General features: G+C 29.8%; 1 protein-coding gene across 4 annotated transcripts in view; it reads left to right on the forward strand.

Moving 5' to 3' along the window:
• Positions 1-25,055, forward strand: part of Kap3 (kinesin associated protein 3) — a 194,715-nt gene that overhangs the window by 72,060 nt on the left and 97,600 nt on the right. Inside the window, exon 1 of one of the 4 annotated variants that reach the window (XM_075302268.1) lies at positions 10,191-10,838. The exons of the other annotated variants lie outside the window; for them this stretch is intronic. Within the exon in view, the coding sequence (XP_075158383.1) occupies positions 10,818-10,838 (21 nt within the window). The 5' untranslated portion in view covers positions 10,191-10,817. Of the gene's footprint in view, positions 1-10,190; positions 10,839-25,055 lie in introns of those variants that run through there. 4 annotated transcript variants of the gene reach the window in all.

A 25,055-nucleotide genomic window follows, 5' to 3' on the forward strand; every position in this document is an offset into this window, starting at 1 on the left:
CAAATAAGTCGGTTCAGCCGTTTCCGATTTCAAGCAAGCTCTATTTTCAAAAAGTCTCTTAAGGGGGAGGTCCCCCTCCCGATCAAATTTCGAGAAAAAAAATTGCGAATCTTTGTCTAGGGATCACCCCCTACTATCCCTGAAAACTTCGTGGAAATCGGTCAACTTTGGTCTAATTTTCAAAAAGTCGGACAAAGGGGAGGTTCCTCTCCGCGACCATATGTCAAAAAATGAGGTACCCTATTTTCAGCACATGAGTGCCCCCCACGATCTCTGAAAGTTTTAAGTAAATCGGTTCTGCCATTTTCGCGCCAACCCGGAACATACAAATAAACAAACAAACAAACAAACAAATAAACAAACATAATTTGAATTTTATATATATAGATATTGTCAAAATTTTGTCAAAATCAAAATTGTATTTTTTAGAAAATGTTGTCAAAATTTTATTTCTATAGAAAATTTTATCCAAATTTTATTTCTATAGAAAATTTTGTCCACACTTTATTTCTATAGAAATTTTTGTCAAAATTTTATTTCTACAGAAAATTTTGTCCAAATGTTATTTCTATAGAAAGTTTTTTCAGAATTTTATTTCTATAGAAAATTTTGTCAAAATTTTATTTCTATAGGTATTTTTTTAAACATTTTATTTCTAGAGAATTTTTTTTAATTTTATTTCTATAGAAAATTTTGTCAAAATTTTATTCCTATAGAAAATTTTGTCAAAATTTTATTTCTCTAGAAAATTTTGTCAAAATTTTATTCATATAGAAAATTTAGACAAACATTTTATTTCTATAGAATATTTTGTGAAAATGTTATTTCTAAAAAAATTGTCTAAATTTTATTTCTATAGATTTTTTTTTTTCAAAATTTTATTTCTATAGAGAATTTTGTCCAAATTTTATTTCTATAGAAAATTTTGTCAAAATTTTATTTCTATAGAAAATTTTGTCAAAATTTTATTTCTATAGAAAATTTTGTCCAAATTTTATTTCAATAGAAAATTTTGTCAAAATTTTATTTCTATAGAATTTTTTGTCAAAATTTTATTTCTATAGAAATTTTTTTTTTTGGATCAAATTAATTCCAAGATTGAATCAGAAACACTATTTTTTCTATCTGTCCATAGCAAATTTTGAAAATTTCTGATCATACCAATTTTCAAAATTTGCTATGGCCACGATTAGCCAACCATATAAAACGAGTATAATTTTATGATGTTGAAAGTGGGAGTTCAATAGAAAATTTTGTCAAAATTTTATTTCTATAGAATTTTTTGTCAAAATTTTATTTCTATAGAATTTTTTTTTTTGGATCAAATCAATTCCAAGATTGAATCAGAAACACTATTTTTTCTATCTGTCCATAGCAAATTTTGAAAATTTCTGATCATACCAATTTTCAAAATTTACTATGGCCACGATTAGCCAACCATATAAAGCGAGTATAATTTTATGATGTTGAAAGTGGGTGTAATTAAACTCAATAATAGCAATCAAGTTCAAAATAAAACATTTAATAAAGTCAATTATAATTATTATTATTTTATGATTGCACCAGCGTTTCTATATCGTCCTCGTTTTAAAACAATTGCATATCTGTTTCCATTGTAGTTTTTTATATGTGTTCTGTTTCAGTTGCTATTGGTTGTTAAGTTTCCATTTTTTATTACTCTGACTCTGAGTCTGATGGGGACGACGACGACGATGATGATGAGTGTCTGAGTTTTGTTTGTTTTCGGAAAACTCGTATTAACCAAAAATATTATTAAGTCAGTATCTCATATACGTTCATCTGCGATAGACACTCGCTGCGCAAAATGTGCTGAATTTTTCGCTCGAGATAAAACGGAAAACCCCCTAAAGCATCAAGTGATGTTAAAACGTGACCAATGTTAGTTACGCCAGCGGTTATATGTTAAGTCGGGCGCCATATGATATTCAAAGTCGAGGCAATTGCTTGCCATTACAAAAACGAGCGCGCGTGCGCAATGGTTATCTATGCCGTCAATCTGGCCCCCTGGCAGATTGCAGATTTATTTCATGCCTATCGCGAAAAATGTTACGTCGTTAATGCTTAACAAAGAGTTTTGATGCAACATTATCTTTTTTTTGCAAATAAAGCAGTAAACACAAAAACCATGTAAATTTATATAAAAATAAAAATTAAATCGTAATTATCTTACACACTTCTCTTGTGTTCATAGTTATCTGTGAGCGAATGATCTCTGGTGCGATACGATGGCAACCGGCGGATGTTGATTTTTATTCACATCAAAATGATTTAACAGTGATTGTGTGATGAATTTTATTATAATTTTTTGTTTGTTTTGTTTTGCAAAATAAAAATAACAAAATACAGGTGTCAATTTACAAGCAAATGAAAATGACATAAAAAGCAAAAAAAAAAAAAAATAAAATCAAATTGTCAACTCAACGGAAATGTTGTTAAAAATAATGAAATAAATTTTAGATTATACCGTCACTTTGTCTATCATTTGACATTGTCTATTTAAGATTCTGTAATGAACACTAATAAACTTTTTTTTTTATTTTATGAGTATTCAATAGAATGAAATACTTTTATTAAAGTGCACTGAAAAAAATAAAAAATTATAATTCGTCTATAAATTAGAATACAAATTTACTTGTTTTACAAACTTTTGCAACAATAACGTTACTTTTCAAAATTAGCAAATTTTTTTTGTATGGAAAACAAAAAAAAATGTATAAAACAAAATCATAAAAAGAAATGAAATTCAGAGATATACCCCCATGTTCGGAAATTCGGAATCGGAAATGGTCCCAAATACAGCAAAGCCACATTCGTGCAGCATGTGAAAGCTTTGTCGGCCGTTTGAAGGCCATAATTCGTGCCAAAAGTATCCAATTTGAAAAAATCTAAATTTATTCTGAAATTGTTATTTCCGACATTTTTGCTTTTGAGGCTGATATGCATACTTTTATGCATTACATATCAGCCTCCCTGTAGACCCATCTCCCGATTTATCCTCTTGGGCTTCTAGGCATTGTTATTTTTAACCGATTTGGCTTAAACCCAGCCCGAAGGCTGCCCACTTATATTCACTTTGGAATTGTGTTAGCCCACGCACTATATCTGTAGGAGAAAGCCTCAAACACCGGCCAAAGACCGTCAACTTATATTCACGTCTGAATGGCGTTAGCCCTCTTTAAGCTCTATCCATCGGACAAAACCTTAAACACCGGACAGGGGCTATCCACTTTTATCGTTTTGCCACTTAAGTTAAAATTAGTCTAAGAAATTTTGAAGGAGATTCTACCATAGGTTAGGTTAGGTTAGGTTATGTGGCAGCCCGATGTATCAGGCTCACTTAGACTATTCAGTCCATTGTGATACCACAGTGGTGAACTTCTCTCTTATCACTGAGTGCTGCCCGATTCCATGTTAAGCTCAATGACAAGGGACCTCCTTTTTATAGCCGAGTCCGAACGGCGTTCCACATTCCAGTGGAACCACTTAGAGAAGCTTTGAAACCCTCAGAAATGTCACCAGCATTACTGAGGTGGGATAATCCACCGCCGAAAAACTTTTTGGTGTTCGGTCGTAGCAGGAATCGAACCCACGACCTTGTGTATGCAAGGCGGGCATGCTAACCATTGCACCACGGTGGCTCCCAAATTCTACCATAAAAATACCAAACAAACCAATCTTGTTTTGCAAAATTTTATTTCTATAGAAAATTGTGTGAAATTTGTGAAATACCTTTTAGTTGGAGAGGAATATTTTGCAAAATCTATCAAATCATCAGGAATTCTACCAAACAGTAAAAAATATATCATTTTTGGTAGTAGAATTCAACTGTGGTAACCGTGGTTAGGCCACTTTGGATCCGTCTATATGAGAAATTCTCAAATGTCGCCATTCTTTGCTTTCGCTATAGCCCACTTTTACTTATGTCTATAGCTTAAAATCTGTAACCAGAAAGCGAAAATTGATCCCAATTAAAAAACAAAAAAAAAAAAAAAAAAAACACACACACACACACAAGTGGAGTCCATTTTCATTTAAAATATTGGCGTTTATTTTCATAATAAAAAAATTGGTGTTGTTGTTTTTCATAAAATTGATCCCAATCAAAAATAAAAAAACACACACACAAGTGGAGTCCATTTTCATTTAAAATATTGGCGTTTATTTTCATAATAAAACAAATTGGTGTTGTTGTTTTTCATAAAATTTTATTTATTTATCTAGATTTTGATTTTGAGACTCATTTTCATGGGGCCCATATTCAAAGCACCCACATTGGCGGTTTGAAAATGGGCCACAAGAAAATGAACCCCAAAACACAAATGAAAGAGTGTCCCAAAACATATTAAATATAAGCCCCATGAAAATTAGCCCCAATACAAAGTAACTGAAACATGAAAATCGACCCCCAAAATAAATTAGGGTTCATTTTCAATTTTGATTTAAAAGAAATGAACCCTTACTGATGAAAATGACTCCTCATTGATGAAGAAATATGAAGTTTTAAAAAAATAAATATTTGTACCTGCACTGAAAAAAATATTTACGTGATATCAAAGATTACGCAACCTAAATTTTAGTATGTGCAATTTACACAATATTGGGGTCAAAAGAAATTTTAATTAAAAAAGTTTATAATTTTCGCTTCAAGAAATTTTTTATTAAATTTAGGACACAAATTTTAGAAATTTGCGTAGTATGCCTTTGAACTAAGGCAAATTTCCGTAAAGTAAAGAAAAACATTTTTGATTTAAAAAAGTTATCCTTAAATTAACGAAATATTTGGGATAAGAACGCTTCAAATATAGGCTAAGACTTATTTTGAGGATATTTCATCTTTGGTTTAAATTCTTTTTTTTTGTTTTTTTTTTTGGAATTAAGAAAACATTTTTTACTTTGAAGTATCGGTTATAATTAGATTTTTAAACTGACAATTGTTTGTACGTGAATAGCTTTATTAATATATAGAAAAAAATTAGTGAACATTTCATAAATCCTAATTTTAATTTTATTGATCGTAGATTAAAGATATTGTTTCTCTTAAAGATTCTGGTATTGATTGGCTCGGAATCAATCCTTAAGGGAAGTTCAAAATCTTTGTAACCAAGTAATTTTTTTTGTTTTGAGTGTGAGTAACAATATCTTGGGAATCACATTGGCCCCACTTTTGACTCTCTCCATAAGAAAAGGTCTTAAATCCCGGCTGATGGCTGGCTACGCAAAAAGAAATTTTGAAGCCATACAAAGCTATTCGAAATAGCAAAAGGGTGTATAGTTGCCACCATTTGACAATGGTAAATAGACCCCACTTGCAAACGAAGGATAATCCCAAAGGAAAATGTTAATTTTCATATGAAATATTGGAGTTTATTTTCACAATGCAAATGGGTTCCAAACAAAAAATCATTTGGAGAAAATTTTACCAGAAAAGAAAATTTTCACACAAAAAAAAATGTTTTTGGTCTTCAATCACGAAATTAATTGATCCAAATTAATTTTTAATTGAAATGTCTTCAATTACAGAAATTAATTAAATTAATTAATTAATTAAAAATTTATTCAAAAAATTAATTGATCTATAGAAAAAATTGTCAACATTTTTTTTTTCTATAAAAAATTTTGTCTACATTTTATACCTAGAAAAAATTTAGTCAAAATTTTATTCCCATGGAAAAATTTCTGAAAAATTTATTTCTATAGAAAAATTTACCAGCATTTTTTTTCTATAGAAAAATTTACCAAAATTTTATTTCAATGGAAAAGTTTGTCAAAAGATTGTCTCTATAGAAAATTTTAGCAAAATTTTATTTCTATAAAAAATATTACCAATATTTTATTTCTATAGAATATTTGACAAAAATTTTATTTCTATAGAAAATTTTATTTCTATAGAAAATTTTACCAAAATTTTATTTCTAGAGAAAATTTTGTCAAAATTTTATTTCTATAGAAAATTTCGGCAAAATTTTATTTCTATAGAAAATTTGGTCAATATTTTATTTCTATGGAAAATTTGTCAAAATATTATTTCTACAGAAAATTTTTTCAAAAATTTATTTCTATAGAAAATGTTTTCAAAAATGTATTTCTGTAGAAAATATTGCCAAAGTTTTAATTTTTTATGAAAGTTTATGAAGTACCTCTTAGAAGAGAGGAATATAAAATTTTACCGAAATTTTATTTCTATAGAAAATTTTACCAAAATTTTAGTTGTATAAAAAATTTTACCAAAATTTTATTTCTATAGAAAATTTTACCAAAATTTTATTTCTATAAAAAATTTTACCAAAATTTTATTTCTATAAAAAATTTTACCAAAATTTTATTTCTATAGAAAATTTTGTCAAAATTTTATTTCTATAGGAAATTTTGTTAAAATTTTATTTCTATTGAAAATTTTACCAAAATTTTATTTCTATTGAAAATTTTACCAAAATTTTATTTCTATAAAAAATTTTTCCAAAATTTTATTTCTATAGAAAATTTTATTTCTATAGAAAATTTTGTCAAAATTTTATTTCTATAGAAAATTTTGTCAAAATTTTATTTCTATAGAAAATGAGGTCAACATTTTATTTCTATAGAAAATTATGTCAAAATTTTATTTCTATAGAAAAATTTTTCAAAATTTTATTTCTATAGAAAATTTTTTCAAAGTTTTAATTTTATATGAAAGTTTATGAAGTACCTCTTAGAAGAGAGGAATATTTTGCAAAATCAACCAAAACAGAAAGAATTCTACCAATCTACACCAAACCATAAAAAGTCTACCATTTTTGGTCAAATTCTACCAACTGTGGTCTTACCTCACCGTGGTGCTATGGTTAGCATGCCCGCCTTGCATACATAAGGTCGTGGCTTCGATTCCTTCGACCGAACACCAAAAAGTTTTTCAGCGGTGGATTATCCCACCTAAGTAATGCTGGTGACATTTCTGAGCGTTTTCAAAGCTTCTCTAAGTGGTTTCACTGCAATGTGGAAAGCCGTTCGGACTCGGCTATAAAAATGAGGTCCCATGTCATTGAGCTTAACATGGAATCAGGCAGCACTAAGTGATAAGAGAGAAGTTCACCAATGTGGTATCACAATGGACTGAATAGTCTAACTGAGCCTGACACATCGGGCTGCCACCTAACCTAACCTACCTCACTTGGATGATGGGACTAATTTTCATGGGGCCCATATTGATAGCGCTTTTAAGATTCATTTCTTTAAAGTAAGCTAAAAATAATTAAAATAACTCTCACTTTTTAAAATTTATGCCTCGTTTACATTACACTTCCAAAATCCACTGCACCCAGATTTCAAATGTCATTCGCCTTATAAAAAAGGGATTTCAAATCTACTTTTAGTAGATTTTCAACTTAATGTGTACACCCTCAAAAAAATCGCTTCTGTAACATATACCCCAAACACATTTGGCTTCAAGCATATATATTTAACAAGTATATACGGCCGTAAGTTCGGCCAGGCCGAATCTTATGTACCCTCCACCATGGATGGCCTAGAAACTTCAACGAAAGACTGTCATCCACAAATTTCAACTCACTCGGATGAAATTTGCTCCTCCAAGAGGCTCCAAAACCAAATCTCGGGATCGGTTTATATGGGGGCTATACATGATTATGGACTGATATGGACCACTTTTGGCATGGTTGTTAAATATCATATACTACCACCACGTACCAAATTTCAACCAGATCGGATGAATTTTGCTTCTCCAAAAGGCACCGGAGGTCAAATCTGGCGATCGGTTTATATGGGAGCTATATATAATTATGGACTGATAGGAACCAATTCCTGCATGGTTGTTAGATACCATATACTAACATCACGTACCAAATTTCAACCGAATGGGAAGAATTTTGCTCTTCCAAGATGCTCCGGAGGTCAAATCTGGGGATCGGTTTTTATGGGGCCTACATATAATTATGGACCGATTTCGACCAATTTTTGCATGGGTGTTTGAGGCATATATTAACATCACGTACCAAATTTCAACTGAATCAGATGAATTTTGGTCTTCCAAGAGGCTCCGGAGGTCAAATTTGGTGATCGGTTTTTATGGGGCCTACATATAATTATGGACCGATTTCGACCAATTTTTGCATGGGTGTTTGAGGACATATATTAACATCACGTACCAAATTTCAACTGAATCAGATGAATTTTGGTCTTCCAAGAAGCTCCGGAGGTCAAATTTGGTGATCGGTTTATATGGGGGCTATATATAATTATGGACCGATATGGACCAATTTTTGCATGGTCATTAGAGACCATATACTACCACCATGTACCAAATTTCAGCCGGATCGGATAAAATTTGCTTCTCTTAGAGGCTCTGCAAGCCAAATCGGGGGATCGGTTTATATGGGGGCTATATATAATTATGGACCGATATGGACCAATTCTTACATGGTTGTTAGAGGCCATATACTAACACCACGTATCAAATTTCAGCCGGATCGGATAAAATTTGCTTCTTTTAGAGGCTCTGCAAGCCAAATCGGGGGATCGGTTTATATGGGGGCTATATATAATTATGGACCGATGTGGACCAATTTTTGCATGGTTGTTAGAGGCCATATACTAACACCATGTACCAAATTTCAGCCGGATCGGATAAAATTTGCTTCTCTTAGAGGCTCCGCAAGCCAAATCGGGGGATCGGTTTATATGGGGGCTATATATAATTATGGACCGATGTGGACCAATTTTTTCATGGTTGTTGGAGGCCATATACTAACACCATGTATCAAATTTCAGCCGGATCGGATAAAATTTGCTTCTCTTAGAGGCTCCGGAGGTCAAATCTGGTGATCGGTTATATATAATTATGGACCGATATGGACCAATTTTTGCATGGTCATTAGAGAACATATACTAACATAATGTACCAAATTTCAGCCGGATCGGATGAAATTTGTTTCTCTTTGAGGCTCTGCAAGCCAAATCGGGGGATCGGTTTATATGGGGGCTATATATAATTATGGACCGATATGGACCAATTTTTGCATGGTTGTTAGATACCATATACTAACACCATGTACCAAATTTCAGCTGGATCGGATGAAATTTACTTCTCTTAGAGGCCTCGCAAGCCAAATTTGGGGGTCCGTTTTAGAGGTGTGCGCGTGACACGAAATTGTTGTGACACGCGTGATTCACGCGTGAATCACGTGAGTCGTGAATAAAATCAGAAGCAACTCTCGTGAATGTGCGTGAATGGGACTAAAGTGAATATGTCGTGCGTGAGTAATAAAATCGGTTCGTGAATGTGCGTGAATACAATTTCTGCAAAATCACGCTCACGATAAAAATAAAGATTTAGTTCTTAAAAAATAAAGATTTAATTCTTACTTATGTTAAATGAAATTGATTTAGCTTTCGGACTATATTTTATTTATAAATTTTGTTACCTTTGCTCATTCCCGGTTGGAAAATGTCGTGAGTCTCGTGAATTTGTCGTGAGTCACGGGAATTGTCGTGAATCGTGCGTGAGCGTGAGTCTGTGAAAGTAGTTCGTGCGTGAGCGTGCGTGAGTACTGCTTTTCATCTCGTGAATGTGCGTGAGTGTGAGTGGATACGACATTTATCGTGCGTGAGCGTGCGTGAATAAATATTTGACTCCGTGAATGTGCGTGAGTGTGAGGGAAATTTCACTCACGCGCACACCTGTAGTCCGTTTATATGGGGGCTATACGTAAAAGTGGACCGATATGGCCCATTTGTAATACCATCCGGGGTCTTAGATCAATATTTCGATGTGTTACAAACGGAATGACAAAGTTAATATACCCCCCATCCTATGGTGGAGGGTATAAAAAATTTGAGTTCCAAACATATAATTTTTACACCCAAACAGTCTTTTTCGTCCGTGTATGGACTATTAAGTAAAATCAACTTGTTTTCATGAACTGAAATAAAGTTACACTGGCAATAACATAGAAATTTTCGTTGACTTTTGCCTGAACATTAATCTTAACTTACAGTCTAGTGCTTCCATCAAATAAACTTTATTTTAAAGAGACCGCTCCTAATTAATATAAAGTTGCAATTTGTGTTTACAAGTAAACATTTTTACATGTAAATGCATACATAAATATATAGGACTAAAAATTTATTCTTCAATTTCTATAATAATTCGTTTTTTCCTATGTAAGATAGTGTATATGATCTGCAAACAAAAAAATTAAGAAAATATTAAAATGACGTCATTAGAATGTTTTCAGTGAAATAACAAAACTAGAATAATATTGAATGTCATTTAAAAACTTGGCTGCAATACGATCTAGTAGGTATATCAGTGTGTTTTTCATTCATTCATTCAAAAAAAAAAAAAAAAAAAAAAAAACAACCAACAAAAAATATTTGTCTATGCCAAAAAAATAAATATGAATTGAAACCGTATGTATTGATATTGCTGCATTCGATAACCTTAAAGCACTGATGGAGCTATTTCGGTGTTTTTATACAACAAGAAAACAAAAACAAAAAAAAACAAATATTGTGAATGACAAAAAAAAAAATAAAATAAACCACAAACTAGCAAATAAAAACCGCAAATAATTTTTAAACGATTTGTGTATTGTCAACAGTAATACCACCAGATCCCCTTCATACCGCAGACAAACAATTTATTAAACAATTTATGCAATAGCGTTTCTAACAAAAAAAAAAACGACTTGCACTTCAAATCGCTGCATCCAGTTTTTTTTCTTCTAAACGTTTTGCGTTTTTTTCATGGCTCTACGACTTTTGCTTTAAAAACAAGCGGAATCGTAAAAAAAAGAAAAATAATGGGAAAGTCACCTGTGGCGGTAAGTTACTGATTTATTGGCCTTTATCAATTTTATTTCCAGTACGTAGTGGCGTTGAATTATCTATGGGACTCTTTGGAAAATGAACATTATTTGATTGCTGATATATCAGCCTCGTTGCGCATAACTCAAGTGCTCAGCGAATTGGCATTCATCATCAATTAATCAAACTTGGGGCGTCATATGCACTCTGCTTATTATTGGGTTGTGTAAATACCAGCACTTTGCAATTTCTTTATCGGTCATTTGTTATGGATAGATATGAACAATAGAGGTATTATGTGGTATTATTATTATTATTATTTTTTTTATCAAGAAAACTAATAACATAAAAATGAATATAATTGTCTACCATTTATGAAATTAGCGTGTACTGAAAGAAAAATATTATAATAACCCCAACAATTTTATGTCCTTAACCCTTTCACTACCGAAATAAACCTAATATTAAAAACTTTAATATTTCTTCTGTTTTTACTTGTACTAACAGCATGTAGAACAAAAATTGTCATTTTGAGAACCTACCTAAATTACTTCAAGAGCTATATGAGCTTGTTCTGAAAATTTGATTCTTGAATTGTGACCAAATGGCCTTACGAAAATAATCCCAATTTGGCTATAATATCTTTCACAGTGTGAGAAAAAATACAAAAAAGAAGCCGTAAAAGTATCAGCTATTGTTTTTGTTTAAATGTCCATTTACTGGAAACATACAGGAGAAAAATTGTCTAAAATTTTCGTATATTTCGTGTATTATTAAAGAAGTTTATAAAAATGAATTTTAGTGCTCACCAATATTGAAAATATTAATAGCTTATTTAGATTAAAGCCTCTACTTTAAAATAACATCGAGAAATAAATCGAAACTAAGTGGGAAAATAGAATTTGGTGTCTTTTTCGAATGTCCTTCTAAGTGGACATCGGTAGTGAAAGGGTTAAACTACGAATGTAATTTTTGCGTAGCGTATTTCTCTGATACAGAGATTGTTTTTACTAAGATAAACGACGAAAACTTCGACAAAATTTTCTACAGATACAGTGCACGAAATAAATATAGGTTCACATAGAAATGTGTTCTCTTTTTAGAAATAAATATATATAGTTGGCTCTTTCTATAATAAAATTGTTCTAGCATTGCAATATATTGAATACGGCTACATATGTTGTTGTTTTTGCTGTTTTGATACTTTTGCACGAAATATCAAACGAAATAAATATAGGTTCAGTGTAGTTTATAGATTGTTTATGTAACATTTAGAGCTCAAACAGAACAATTTTTTTAATTACTTCTCGACATTGTTAAATTGTCGTAATCAATGAATTGAGGCTCTGTACCTGTTGTTCTTGCTGAGCAAAAACACAAAAATAAAATGGCCCGTGGAAAGCCTTTGTCAGCGGAGGAAAAATATTGGCTTTTAAAGATCAAAATCTCTCCAATCGAGCTATTGCAAAGAAAATTGGAAGATCTCTAAATGTGGTTAATAATTTTATAAAATTAAAATATGGTCCCGGACGAACACCAAAACTCTCGAAACGTCAAAAATCGCAAATTATTCGGACCGCATCCCGAGAAAATGTTTTTGCGTCGCAAATAATGAGTCAACTTGATCTTCCAGTCACCACCAGATGCGTCCAACAAGTTTTAAAGAGCTCAGAAAATCTTGTGTTCACGAAAAGAATTCCGTGCCTCGCGTTAACTGTAGTTCATAAGGAGAAACGCATGATTTGGGCAAAAAACATATGGAATTTGGAGAGAAGTGGAAAAATGTATTGTTCAGCGATGAGAAAAAGTTCAACTTATACGGTCCCGATGGTTTCCAGTATTACTGGCGTGATATACGTAAAAATAAGCAAATTCGAATGAGTAGAAATTTTGATGGCGGTACAGTCATGATTTGGGGAGCCTTTTCGTACCATGGAAAGCTTCCTCTGGCTTGGATAACTACAAGAATGACATCTGAAAATTATATTGAAATGCTGGAAATATCGTTGTTGGAGCATGGTGAGGCATTAATGGGTCTGGACTTCATTTTTCAGCAGGACAATGCAGCAATTCACAACTCACGTGTAACAAAAGATTGGGTTTCTGCTAAAAATATCAAACTTTTGGATTGGCCCGAACGTAGTCCAGATCTCAATCCTATCGAAAACCTATGGGGAATTTTAGCAATAAAGGTTTATGCCAATGGGAAGCAATACGAATCTACTTCTGATCTTAAAAATGCCATAAGATGTGCGTGGTCCGAAATTCCTTTGGAGGTTTTGCAAAACTTGGCTATTTCGATGAAAAATCGTATTTTTGATGTTATAAAATATAAAGGATGCAGTACCAGTTACTAAGTTAAAACATTTCTGTATTTCTTTAGAAGATTAGAAGTCTGAACCTATGTTTATTTCGCACCTTGTTTTCGTAAATTTGATATACGATTTTAGTTTGCTTGAAAATTCAACTAATTTTAAGTTAATTTTATGTATATGTATGAAGTACTAAAATAAAAATAGAAAACATAAAATTCATGTAAACCATTTTTTTAGTTTTCCTTATTTTATGGGTGAACCTATATTAATTTCGTGTACTGTATAAAAGTTTGACAAAATTTTTTATAGAAATAAAATTTTTACAAAATTTTGCATAGAAATAAAATGTTGACAAAATTTTCTATAGAAATAAAATGTTGACAATATTTTCTATAGAAATAAAAATTTTGACAAAATTTACTATAGAAATAAAAATTTCCCAAAGTTTTCTATAGAAATAAAAGTTTGACAAAACTTTCTATAGAAATAAAATTTAGACAAAATTTTCTATAGAAATAAAATTTTGACATTTTTTTAGAAATAAAATTTTTTATAGAAATAAAATTTTGATAAATTTTTCTATAGAAATAAAATCTTGAAAAAATGTCGATAAGAATAAAACTTTGATAACATTTTCTATAAAAAAAATAAAATTTTGTCACAATTTTCTATAGAAATAAAATTTTGTCAACGAATTTTTCTATAGAATAAAATTTTTAACAAATTTTCTATAAAAAAAATAAAATTTTCTATATGAAATAAAATAAAATTTTTTATAGAAATAAAGTTTATACAAAATTTCTATAAATATAAAATTTTGACAAAATTTATAGAAAATTTTCTTATAGAAATAAAATGTTGACAAAATTATCTATAGAAATAAAATTTTTAAAATTTTTTTAGAAATAAAATTTTCTATGAAAATCTAATTTTGACAAAATTTTCTACAGAAATAAAAGTTTTACAAAATGTTCTATAGAAACAAAGTTTTGACAAAATAAAATCTTGAGAATCTTTTCTATAGAAATAAAATTTAAACAAAATTGTTTATAGAAATACAATTTTCTATATGAAATAAAATAAAAATTTCTATAGAAATAAAGTTTATAAAAAATTTCTATAAATATAAAATTTTGACAAAATTTTTTATAGAAATAAAATTTTGACAAAACTTCTATAAAAATAATTTTTTTGTTTATAAAAATAAAATTTTGACAAAATTTCTATGAAAATAAAATTTTCTTAAAAAAAAATAAAATTTTGACAAAATTTTCTATAGAAATAAAATGTTGTAAAAATTTTCTACAAAAATGAAATTTTGTCAACATTTTCGATAGAAATAAATATTTGGCAAAATTTACTATAAAAATAAAATTTTGTCGCTTTTCGGTTTATTCGAAAATTCCAATTTTTCAAAACCCGGTTTTCGGTGCTTTATTTAGCTCAAAACCGGGTAAAACTGAAAAAATAAAATAAGTGAAAATAAGTTTAAAACACCAATTTTATTCAAAAATAAAATGATTATTTTAAAACAAACTAAAGATATATTCATGCTGTACTTCCAGTGGGATCGAAAAAATTGAAAACAGTTAAGGTGCTCCCTCTGCAAAAAATTATTTTCATCTCAAACCCCGATATATTAATACAACCCTCGTATGTAAAATTCCAACATTTATTTCTTACTGAATACTACAACAGTTGCATTTATATTCCTCCCACCATAGAGAACATAGATAACCTAACTAATAGATGGCCCGTCGCTTTCCGACCAGAGAATGTTGAAGAAGCCCAAATGAATTTTCTGACATTTCGTTTTGTGTTTTTCGTAAGAAGAAAATTTGTTAAAAATTCAATTTTGTATTTTCGCGGTTTTAGTTGCAATTTTTTGTTCAAATATGAACTTTTGAATATTTAATTTGATTATAAATCATCTAGTGTATCAAAAATGTTCAAATTGTGGATAAAATAGGAAAATTGTAAAAACGAATCCAAGAGAGAATTTGTAATTCCCGCTATTTTCTCCGTTTATTCCTCATTCTGGGAACTGTCAGACTGCGTTTGACACCGATGGGTCATCTATTACTTAGTTATCTATGATAGAGAAGGCTTACATTTGTTCTCATTTCATATGTGTGTATGTGTGCGGTTAGTGTTGGTATGAATGCGAATGAGATAATGCTAAATTAGCACTGAATTTAGGATCACAAAAAAGCACGAAAAAAAACCACTGCAATGGAGGAAAAAAAAAGAACGATATAATGAATACAAAAAAAACAATTTTGACACCATTTAACATGACTTGAAGAGGGGTGGTGATGATGATTAGCAAAGCCAAAAAGCTTGAAACTACAACCCACACTCTGAGTTGGATAAATGGAAGAGTATCATTATGGTTATCAGCACTCTCATTACAACAATCATACCACACTCATTCCTCTTCATTCAGAGAATAACAATGGTTGTACAATACAGTGTTTATAAGTTAATGATCATAATGATTAAGATGATGATGATGGTAGTGTTAACGATAATGATGATTGGTTTAGTGTTAGAGCTACAATCCGGTATTTATGAGTTGATGTTGATTATAATCAAAATGATAATGATAGTGTTAATAATATTGACTATGATGATTATGAGGCTTTTTTTTCTTTACTATTTTAAGTCGGTCTGCTTTGTATGCGTCATTCTTAATACAAACATCAAAATAAAAATTATTTACATATTTTTTCTCCAAAAATTTTTTTAATATTCCAAGTTAAAACGTAGTTTTTTTCACTCTGGTTATTTATTAAAAAAACATTCAATGTTAGTTGGGGAGTTCACTTTGGTACATTGACACTTTGCAAACAATGCCAACACGAGATTTAAATTCAAATTTAGACGTTATTTATTTGTTTCGGTTTTTTGAAAAACCATAAAGTTTCAATACTAACTCAATAATCGGCTGTTTGATATTTATAGTTTCTTTAGTCTGTTTTCGTTAGGGGTAGTAGGGAAGAGAAGAGAAATATAAATATCATCCATAATTTAAGATAATTGCTTGAGTTTTACTATTAAATTACGCCTGTGTCGGTTGCTTTGAGTTTGGGCGATTTACTATTTAGCTCCTCTTTATTTATGATGTAATCTCTTAGAAATTGTCTATAATTTATGTTCGATTTTTTGTTCTTTTGTTTTAAATAATTTTAGATTTTTTTTTGTTTAAACCTCAATTCTCTTCCACAAGTTCCCAAATGTTTTTGAGATTTTAATGTGCAATATAAATCATAAAGACAATATTCGAGCACTTAAAAATATTGACAAATTGACGAAGTGGGTCATTAAAAAGTAAAAGCACACAAGTTCAAGTTTTGCACAGAAATAATTTATGTGCTTTCAACAATAGCCCCGAAAAGAAAACGAAAACAAAATGAGCATTCAACATTTCTAAAGAAATCTATTTAATGTCCATTGTTTCAAAACGACCATTAACGACAATAAGCTGTAATTTAAGCAAATGAAACATTTGCAAAGAAATTAAAGCCTTGTAAATTCTATGACCTGGAAGGAAGAAGAAAGTGTTTAAAAAAATGTATATATTTTTATTGATATCTAAAGGTTTGTCTTTATTGGATATAATTAACATATTGGATATAATTTACATTTATTGGATATAATTAACATTTATTATTTCTATAGAAATAAAATTTTGAAAAAAATTTATTTCTATAGAAAATTTGTCAAAACCAAACAAAAAAATCTGACTTTGTCAAAATTTTATTTCTATAGAAAATGTTGTCAAAATTTTATTTCTATAGAAAAAATTGTCAAAATTTTATTTCTATAGAAAATTTTGTCATAATTTTATTTCTATAGAAAATTTTGTTTCGATAGAAAATTTTGCCGAAATTTTATTTCTATAGAAAATTTAGTCAAAATTTTATTTCTATAGAAATTTTTGTCAAAATTGTATTTCTATAGAAAATTTTGTCAAAATTTTATTTCGATAGAAAATTTTGTGTTAAACTGTGTTTAACAAATTTATAATTTCATATAGTTTTACGAGTAAACATTTATTTGGCTGAATTTAAATGAATTTAATATACATTAATTGAAATGAATTCCTAATTACTCAACCTAGCTTAAGCCCATAACTATTTCCATCCTTATCAGGTAGCAACTATATATTCATTAACAAGAACAAAAGAGCTTTCATCCAATGGATAAATGGTTTCCACTGAGAATTATTATTATTGTTGCAACCTTTTATTGCTGAATTTAAAATATGATGGCTTCCTTCACTTTTTTCTCCTTAACATTACTTACTTAGCAATCTGAAGTCCAAGCGGTAAGGGTGAAAGAAGCTGCAATAAACTTTAACAACAAAATCCTAAAACGAAACATTTGGTGTTTTTCTTTTCTTTCCATGTTGGGAATTTATGCATTTCTTTACAATCTGTGAGGTTACGAAATTAATACAGTCCATTTCTAGCACACTGTCACAAGATTGTACATTTTGTCAAAATTTTATTTCTTTGGGAAATATTGTCAAAATATTATTTCTATAGAAAATTTTGTCAAAATTTTATTTCTATAGAAATGTTTGTCAAAATTGTATTTCTATAGAAAATTTTGTCAAAATTTTATTTCGATAGAAAATTTTGTCAAAATTTTATTTCTATAGAAAAGTTTGTCAAAACATCAAGAATTCGAAACCAAACAGTAAAAAATCCACCATTTTTAGTAGAATTCTACAATCTATTGCAACCGAAGAAATTCTAAAAAGTGGCACAAAAAGACTCACTTGGAATAAAACGTTTTTTTATATAGAAATATGAATTACATGAATTTTTCAAATTTTTTCTATGAAATTGTAAATTCGCTATTAGATCTAAATAAACCCAACAATCATTTGATTTCCATTTCATCGAAAATCTCTCCTTAAAATTAAGAGTTCATGGTTTCTTCCTACTACAGAAAATTTTCTTTGCATATTTTGAGGAGTCACGAAATTACGAAAACTATTAAAAAAGTCGCATAACATAAAGGTGGCGTAAAAGTGAAAAATTAAGCGTTTTGTGGCACAAAAGCGTCAACGTCTAATAAAAGTGGATAATTTGCCACTAAAAAGGCACAATATATATATATGGCCCCAGAAGCCAGAGTTTTGGCCCAATTTGGTTGAAATTTTGCACTAGGAGTACAATTAGTAATATAGTCATGTGTGCCAAATTTGATTGAAATCGGTTCAGATTTAGATATATCTCCCATATATATGTTTTTCTGATTTCGACAAAAATGGTCAAAATACCAAAATTTTCCTTGTAAAATCGCCACTGCTTAGTCGAAAAAATGTAAAAATGACTCTAATTTTCCTAAACTTCTAATACATATATATCGAGTGATAAATCATAAATAAACTTTTGCGAAGTTTCATTAAAATTTCAATATTTAAATGCTTCCCATATTTTTTTACTAACATTGTGATCCACCCAAGTGCATTAGCCAACTTAAATTTTGAATCTATAGATTTTGTAAAAGTCTATCAAATTCTGTCCACATCGAGTGATATTTAAATGTACACACAAACAATTTTTTTCTGATTCAATCACGAAATTAATTGATCCAATTAACTTTTTAATTCAAATGTCTTCAATCACAGAAATGATAGTATCAATTAAAAAATTAATTGAAGGTCAATTAAAAATTAATTGGTCCAATTAAAAAGTTAATTGATACTATTAATTTTTGTGATTGATTTTTGTTTCAATTAAAAAAATTGTTGAATCAATTAAATTATTAACTGAATATGTTTTAAAACTCAATTAAAAGTTTAATTGGAAAAATTTTCGGGAAATTTTTTTCTGAGTATGTATTTGGGACAAACCTTTATATATAGCACCCAACACATTTGGGGGATTTGATATGGTATCGAAAATTTAGATCTACAAAGTGGTTCAGGGTATAATATAGTCGGCCCCGCCCGACTTTAGACTTTCCTTACTTGTTTTTTTACTAACATTGTGTTCCACCCTAGTGCATTAGCCGACTTAAATTTTGAGTCTATAGATTTTGTAGAAGTCTATCAAATTCTGTCCAGATCGAGTGATATTTAAATGTATGTATTTGGGACAAACCTTTATATATAGCCCCCAATACATTTGACGGATGTGATATGGTATCGAAAATTTAGATCTACAAAGTGGTGCATGGTATGATATAGTCGGCCCCGCCCGACTTTAGACTTTCCTTAGTTGTTTTACACTAAAAACTATTTGTTAATTCAAATATACTAAACTTTTCTTAAATTAAGTTTTATTAAACAACTGCTCATAAATATTGTGAACATTTTGTATTGCTCACTCTCCCAGTTTGCTCTCTCAATCAGTGCTGCCGCTAGTGAAAAATTGGGTGAAGTAGATTTTGGAAAAAAGTGGAGTAGATTGAATAATATTGAAGTAGCATACATTTTTGAAAACAAAACAATAGCGTCCGTGAGCGTATTCCTTTGCTAAAGATATTAAAGAATTTATAATTAATACTATATTTATATTTTTCATGGAAATTATTGCACTACTTACCGATTCATCTAGCACATCACATGTCCACACGTTATTTACTCACAACAATTTGAGAGTTCACGCATTGACACTTGTACAAAGCAAAAATAAAGGGTTGCCATTCCAGCGATGAAAAATAGGGTTTGCATATGTTCAATGGTTAAAACCACTATGTTCATCGTAATTAAAGGAATAGGAAAAACAATTAGGTAATATGGGGAACAATTTTAAAATTTGAAGCAGAACAAAAAGTGAAGCAGATTTTTGGAAGAAGGAGTGACGAAGTAAATTTTGTGAAAATGAAGCAAAATACTTCGATTGAAGTAGTAGCGGCAGCACTGCTCTCAATGACTCGAAAAGTTGCTTTCACTGACCAGCATAACACACAAGTACACAAGCAATCGAACAACAGCTTCTCGAACAAACCATATATCGAAGACAATGTCAATTTTATTTTTTAATATAAATACAATTTTCTTAATTTAAGTTTTTTTTTTATTTCAAGTAAACTGTCCATAAACACTGTGAACATTTTGTATTGCTCATTCTCCCGGTCTGCTCTCCCAATGACTCTCAAACTGGCTTCCACTGACCAGCATAAATGAATGCAAATTTCTTCACTAAAGCTTTATCAGAAAATTTCCTTTTATTTGATACCAAATATACCCCGCAAAATCAACGTTTTCCTCAATTTATACGAGTAATCGATTGAGTTGACAAGATTATAAATCGCAGAATGTTAATATCGCCATTGCTTGTAATTTTCATGACGTAGATCTCGCAATAAATCTCTGAATCCACATAACCTTGAGCGTGTAATGTGACACACAACACAAAGACAAAATTTCGTGCTTGATTTGAAATGGACACCACTCTAATTACTAATTAATGGCCAACTACTAAACAGGCAACATGCCGCAATGGCCATATATTCTTTTTTTTAATATCTAATGAGATAATGATAAGATTCTGAGTAATTAGCTAGAAAAAAAAAAACTAAAAAAAAGATTCATGGAAAATAAACCAAAATTATGGTCATTCATCAAGAAACTCCCCAATTATTTTAATTCTATGGCATTGAGGCTATTATAAAAGCGTTTGTTTTTTTTTTTGGCAAAAATAATAGAAGATTTTTTTGGGTTAAGATTATAAAATAGTTTTAATTAAATTGAAGAGCTTTATGTATACATATATGTCCGAATCTCATATATCATTATAATTTTTTGGTAATGATTTTATATTCACGATTCCCCATGAAATGCCTCAAGCCATATTTATTTGCGTTTTTTTAAGATGCCGATACTTTACCTCAGGTATAGAAAAATAAAATTAGCAATTCCTATTTTTTTTTCTTCTCTAAAAATTGACAGGCGTTTCGAGGAAATCAAATTTAGTATAATTTTGTTTGGTATAAAGAAAACAATAGAGACATCACATCATGCTAATCTTGTGCATAATAAAAATTTTTAAATTCTAAAACAAAACAAAAATGATTAATCAAGGCTATCGATTTTTTTAATTAGCATTAATAAATTTTATGCAAAGCTTTGATGTTATATGGCATCTTAAAATTAATATTTTGCAAATAAAAAAGTGTCTTAGTGGGAGATAATGGGGTCAGAAGACCAATAAATGTGATAAGATTTATATGCCCTAGCCGGTCATGGTAAAATTTAACGCATTGTATTGATCGACTCAGAATTACCTTCCAAATCAACATAGTAAAGCGCTATTCTTTCATTTTTCTTTTAATTTTGTGTTCAAAAGCAAAAATTACCCGAAGTTTTTTAAAATTTCTAAAACTTTTATTTTGAAATTGCAACAAATGCGGGAATTTTACTTTAATTTTTGGAACAATTTCTTATAAGGACATAACCTTGCGATATATCGATGAAAGGTCAAAATCCCTTACTCACGATATCACACTCTTCCAGGCCTTAACCCTCTGTTGTTAAATTTTGTGGATGAGCCCGAATTTGATTTCATACAGTAAGAGACAAAACTAGATTAAGACTGGATTGGCAAAACAATGAGAGACAATAACAAGAGAGATAAAAGAAAATATTACCTCGATGATGTTTACCTCAGTTCTCAGAGAGTAAGAGACAAAACTATGCCTGGATAAACAAAACAATGAGGGACAACACGTCTTCAATCAAAGTAATGATAGTATCAATTAAAAATTTAATTGAAGGTTGGGAGCCACCGTGGTGCAATGGTTAGCAAATCCCGCCTTGCATACACAAGGTCGTGGGTTCGATTCCTACTTAGACCGAACACTCAAAAGTTTTTCAACGGTGGATTATCCCACCTCAGTAATGCTGGTGACATTTCTGAGGGTTTCAAAGCTTCCCTAAGTGGTTTCACTGCAATTTGGAACGCCGTTCGGACTTGGCTATAAAAATGAGGACCCTGTCATTGAGTTCCACATGAAATCGGGCAGCACTCAGTGATAAGAGAGAAGTTCACCAATGTGGTATCACAATGGACTAAATAGTCCAACTGAGCCTGATACATCGGCCTGCCACCTAACCTGACCTAAGATTAACTTTATTTTTACGGATATAACCAAATTGTGGATGACCCTAAGGCGTAGTCACAAATATCCTTTGCGCATAATAAATTCATATTTTAAGAACATGAAATCTTTGTGCTTACGATTATATTTTGTTTCAGTGTACAGTAAAATTGAACTATGAAAGAGATCTTAATGAATTGATATTGATTACAATAAAAAAACCTTTTTTTCTGTTTATTAATTCACCGAAACAACAATTTTTTTGTGTGTTGAAATAAAATGTTGACAAAATTTTCTATAGAAATAAAATTTTGACAAAATTCTCTATAGAAATAAAATTTTGACAAAGTTTTCTACAGAAATAAAATTTTGACAAAATTTTCAATAGAAATAAAATTTTGACAAAATTTCTATAGAAATAAAATTTTGACAAAATTTTCTATAGAAATAAAATTTTGACAAAATTTTCTATAGAAATAAAATTTTGGCAAAATTTCTATAGACATAAAATAATGACAAAATTTTCTATAGAAATAAAATTTTGACAAAATTTTCTAAAGAAATAAAATTTTGACAAAATTTCTGTAGAAATAAATTTATGGCAAAATTTCTATAGAAATAACATTTTGGCAAAATTTCTATAGAAATAACATTTTTTCCATTCGTTTTGTTTTGTTATTGTTGGTTTTGTTCTTTAATTATTATTAGAGCATTGCATGAGAACATTCATTCATAGCGCACACAACTGCACTCATGAAACGATTCGAGAAGACTGAATAATCTTCGTTGATCAAATGAATAGAATGAGAACACTGGCTTGATCGAATCGGTTCGAATGAATGTAAATGTATGAATGAGACATGGTTTGAATCACACCCAATAATTCAGTATCGAGTGAATGTTGTTGTGACGTCACATCATTGAAGTTGTGCATTTGTTTCCATTCTCGGTCGCAAGCAACCATTCGATTGCATTTGGTGAAACGGGATAATCGAGAATACTCGAACATTTAGCGGGAGTTTCGGGAATTTGCAAAGTTCTCGAGTATGTTATGACATAAAATGGAATCATGCTTAATGAGAAAAGAAGTCATACAGTTTGTATTTCTTTAGATATAAGTGTGTAATTAATAGTTAAGCTTATTGACGATAAAATGAAAAATTATAACTAGGTAAATGTTTAAATTTGTTATGTTTTTATATGTAACTAGCAAAAGTAAATTCATTTTTGTATTTTTTGTGTGTTTTTTATACCATCCACCATAGGAAGAGGGGGTATATTAACTTTGCCATTCCGTTTGTAATACATCGAAATATTGCTCTAAGACCCCATAAAGTATATATATTCTGGGTCGTGGTGATATTCTGAGTCGATCTAAGCATGTCCGTCCGTCCGTCTGTGGAAATCACGCTAACTTCCGAACGAAACAAGCTATCGACTTGAAACTTGGCATAAGTAGTTTTCATTGATGTAGTCGGATGGTATTGCAAGTGGGCCATATTTTATCAAAATTTTATTTGTATAGAAAATTTTATCAACATTGTATTTCTATAGAAAATTTTATCAAAATTTTATTTCTATAGAAAACTTGGTGAAAATTTTATTTCTATAAAAATTTTTATCAAAATTTTGTTTCTATAGAAAACGTTATCAAAATTTTATTTCTATAAAAAATGTTGTCATAATTTTATTTCTATAGAAAATTTTGTCAAAATTTTATTTCTATCGAAAATTTTGTCAAAATTTTATTTTTATAGAAAATTTTATCAACATTATATTTGTTTAGTTCGGCTTGAGGTCATATGAATAAAAACAGATGTTGTTGTTTTTTTGAGTTGTATTTTTATTTAATATTATCCAATATTCGAAACATCTCCGATGTTCGTTTTCAGGGAAATTTTTTTAGAAGTAAAGAACAATGAACTTATTCGCAAACGAGTAAATCTATAAAAAATTTTGTAAAAATGTTATTTCTATAGAAAATTATTAACATTTTATTTCTATAGAAAATTTTGTCAACATAAAAAAATTTCTATAAAAAATTTAATGAAAATTTTATTTCTATAGAAAATTTTATCAAAAAATTTATTTCTATAGAAAATTTGGTCAAAATTTTATTTCTCTAGCAAATTTTATCAACATTTTATTTCTATAAAAAATTTTGTCAAATTTTATTTCAATAGAAAATTTTGTCGACAGTTTATTTCTATGGAAAATTTTGTCAAAATTTTATTTCTATAGAAAAAGACAATATGTTTTATTTCCTTTAAATACGAATGCCCCTTATTTTGTATACGAAAAAGTGAATTGCATTTTTAACGATTACTTACTATAATGCCCAAAAATATCATCCCAAATGTCTCTCCTAAAAACTAGAGCAATATTTTGTTTTGCTGTTAATACCTTTTTACATAGAAATGCAGAAGGTTTTGTCCACCTTATGTTAATTATTTTTTACTTCATACACAAACCCCTTTCCATCAACTTACAACTAAACAAACGTACAATACATATAAAAGTTGTTGTTATTGTTACTACGTGAGGGCAAAAAAAGATTCGAAATCCTCGATTACTTCACAATGTTTTCGAAAACAAATTGACTCGTTGTGTTTGATCCCGAAGACTGAAGTTGTTTGATTGACCGTTTCATACACCACAAACGAGAACGAGTTATGGTTGTATTCGAACTTACAAACATCGGTCCAAACGGGAACGACTACAAATCTCTACCTTACTTGTTGGGCTTCGAGATGTTCTCGAACACAAAAATATATGACCGATGCAATGCTCTAATTATTATTGTTGTTTTTTTATCTCAGCTTAAAACCATACATTGACTGGAAAAAGAAGAGGAAGCAC

This window comes from Haematobia irritans, chromosome 3 (genome assembly GCF_050003625.1).
Source record: "Haematobia irritans isolate KBUSLIRL chromosome 3, ASM5000362v1, whole genome shotgun sequence".
Lineage (NCBI taxonomy): Eukaryota > Metazoa > Arthropoda > Insecta > Diptera > Muscidae > Haematobia > Haematobia irritans.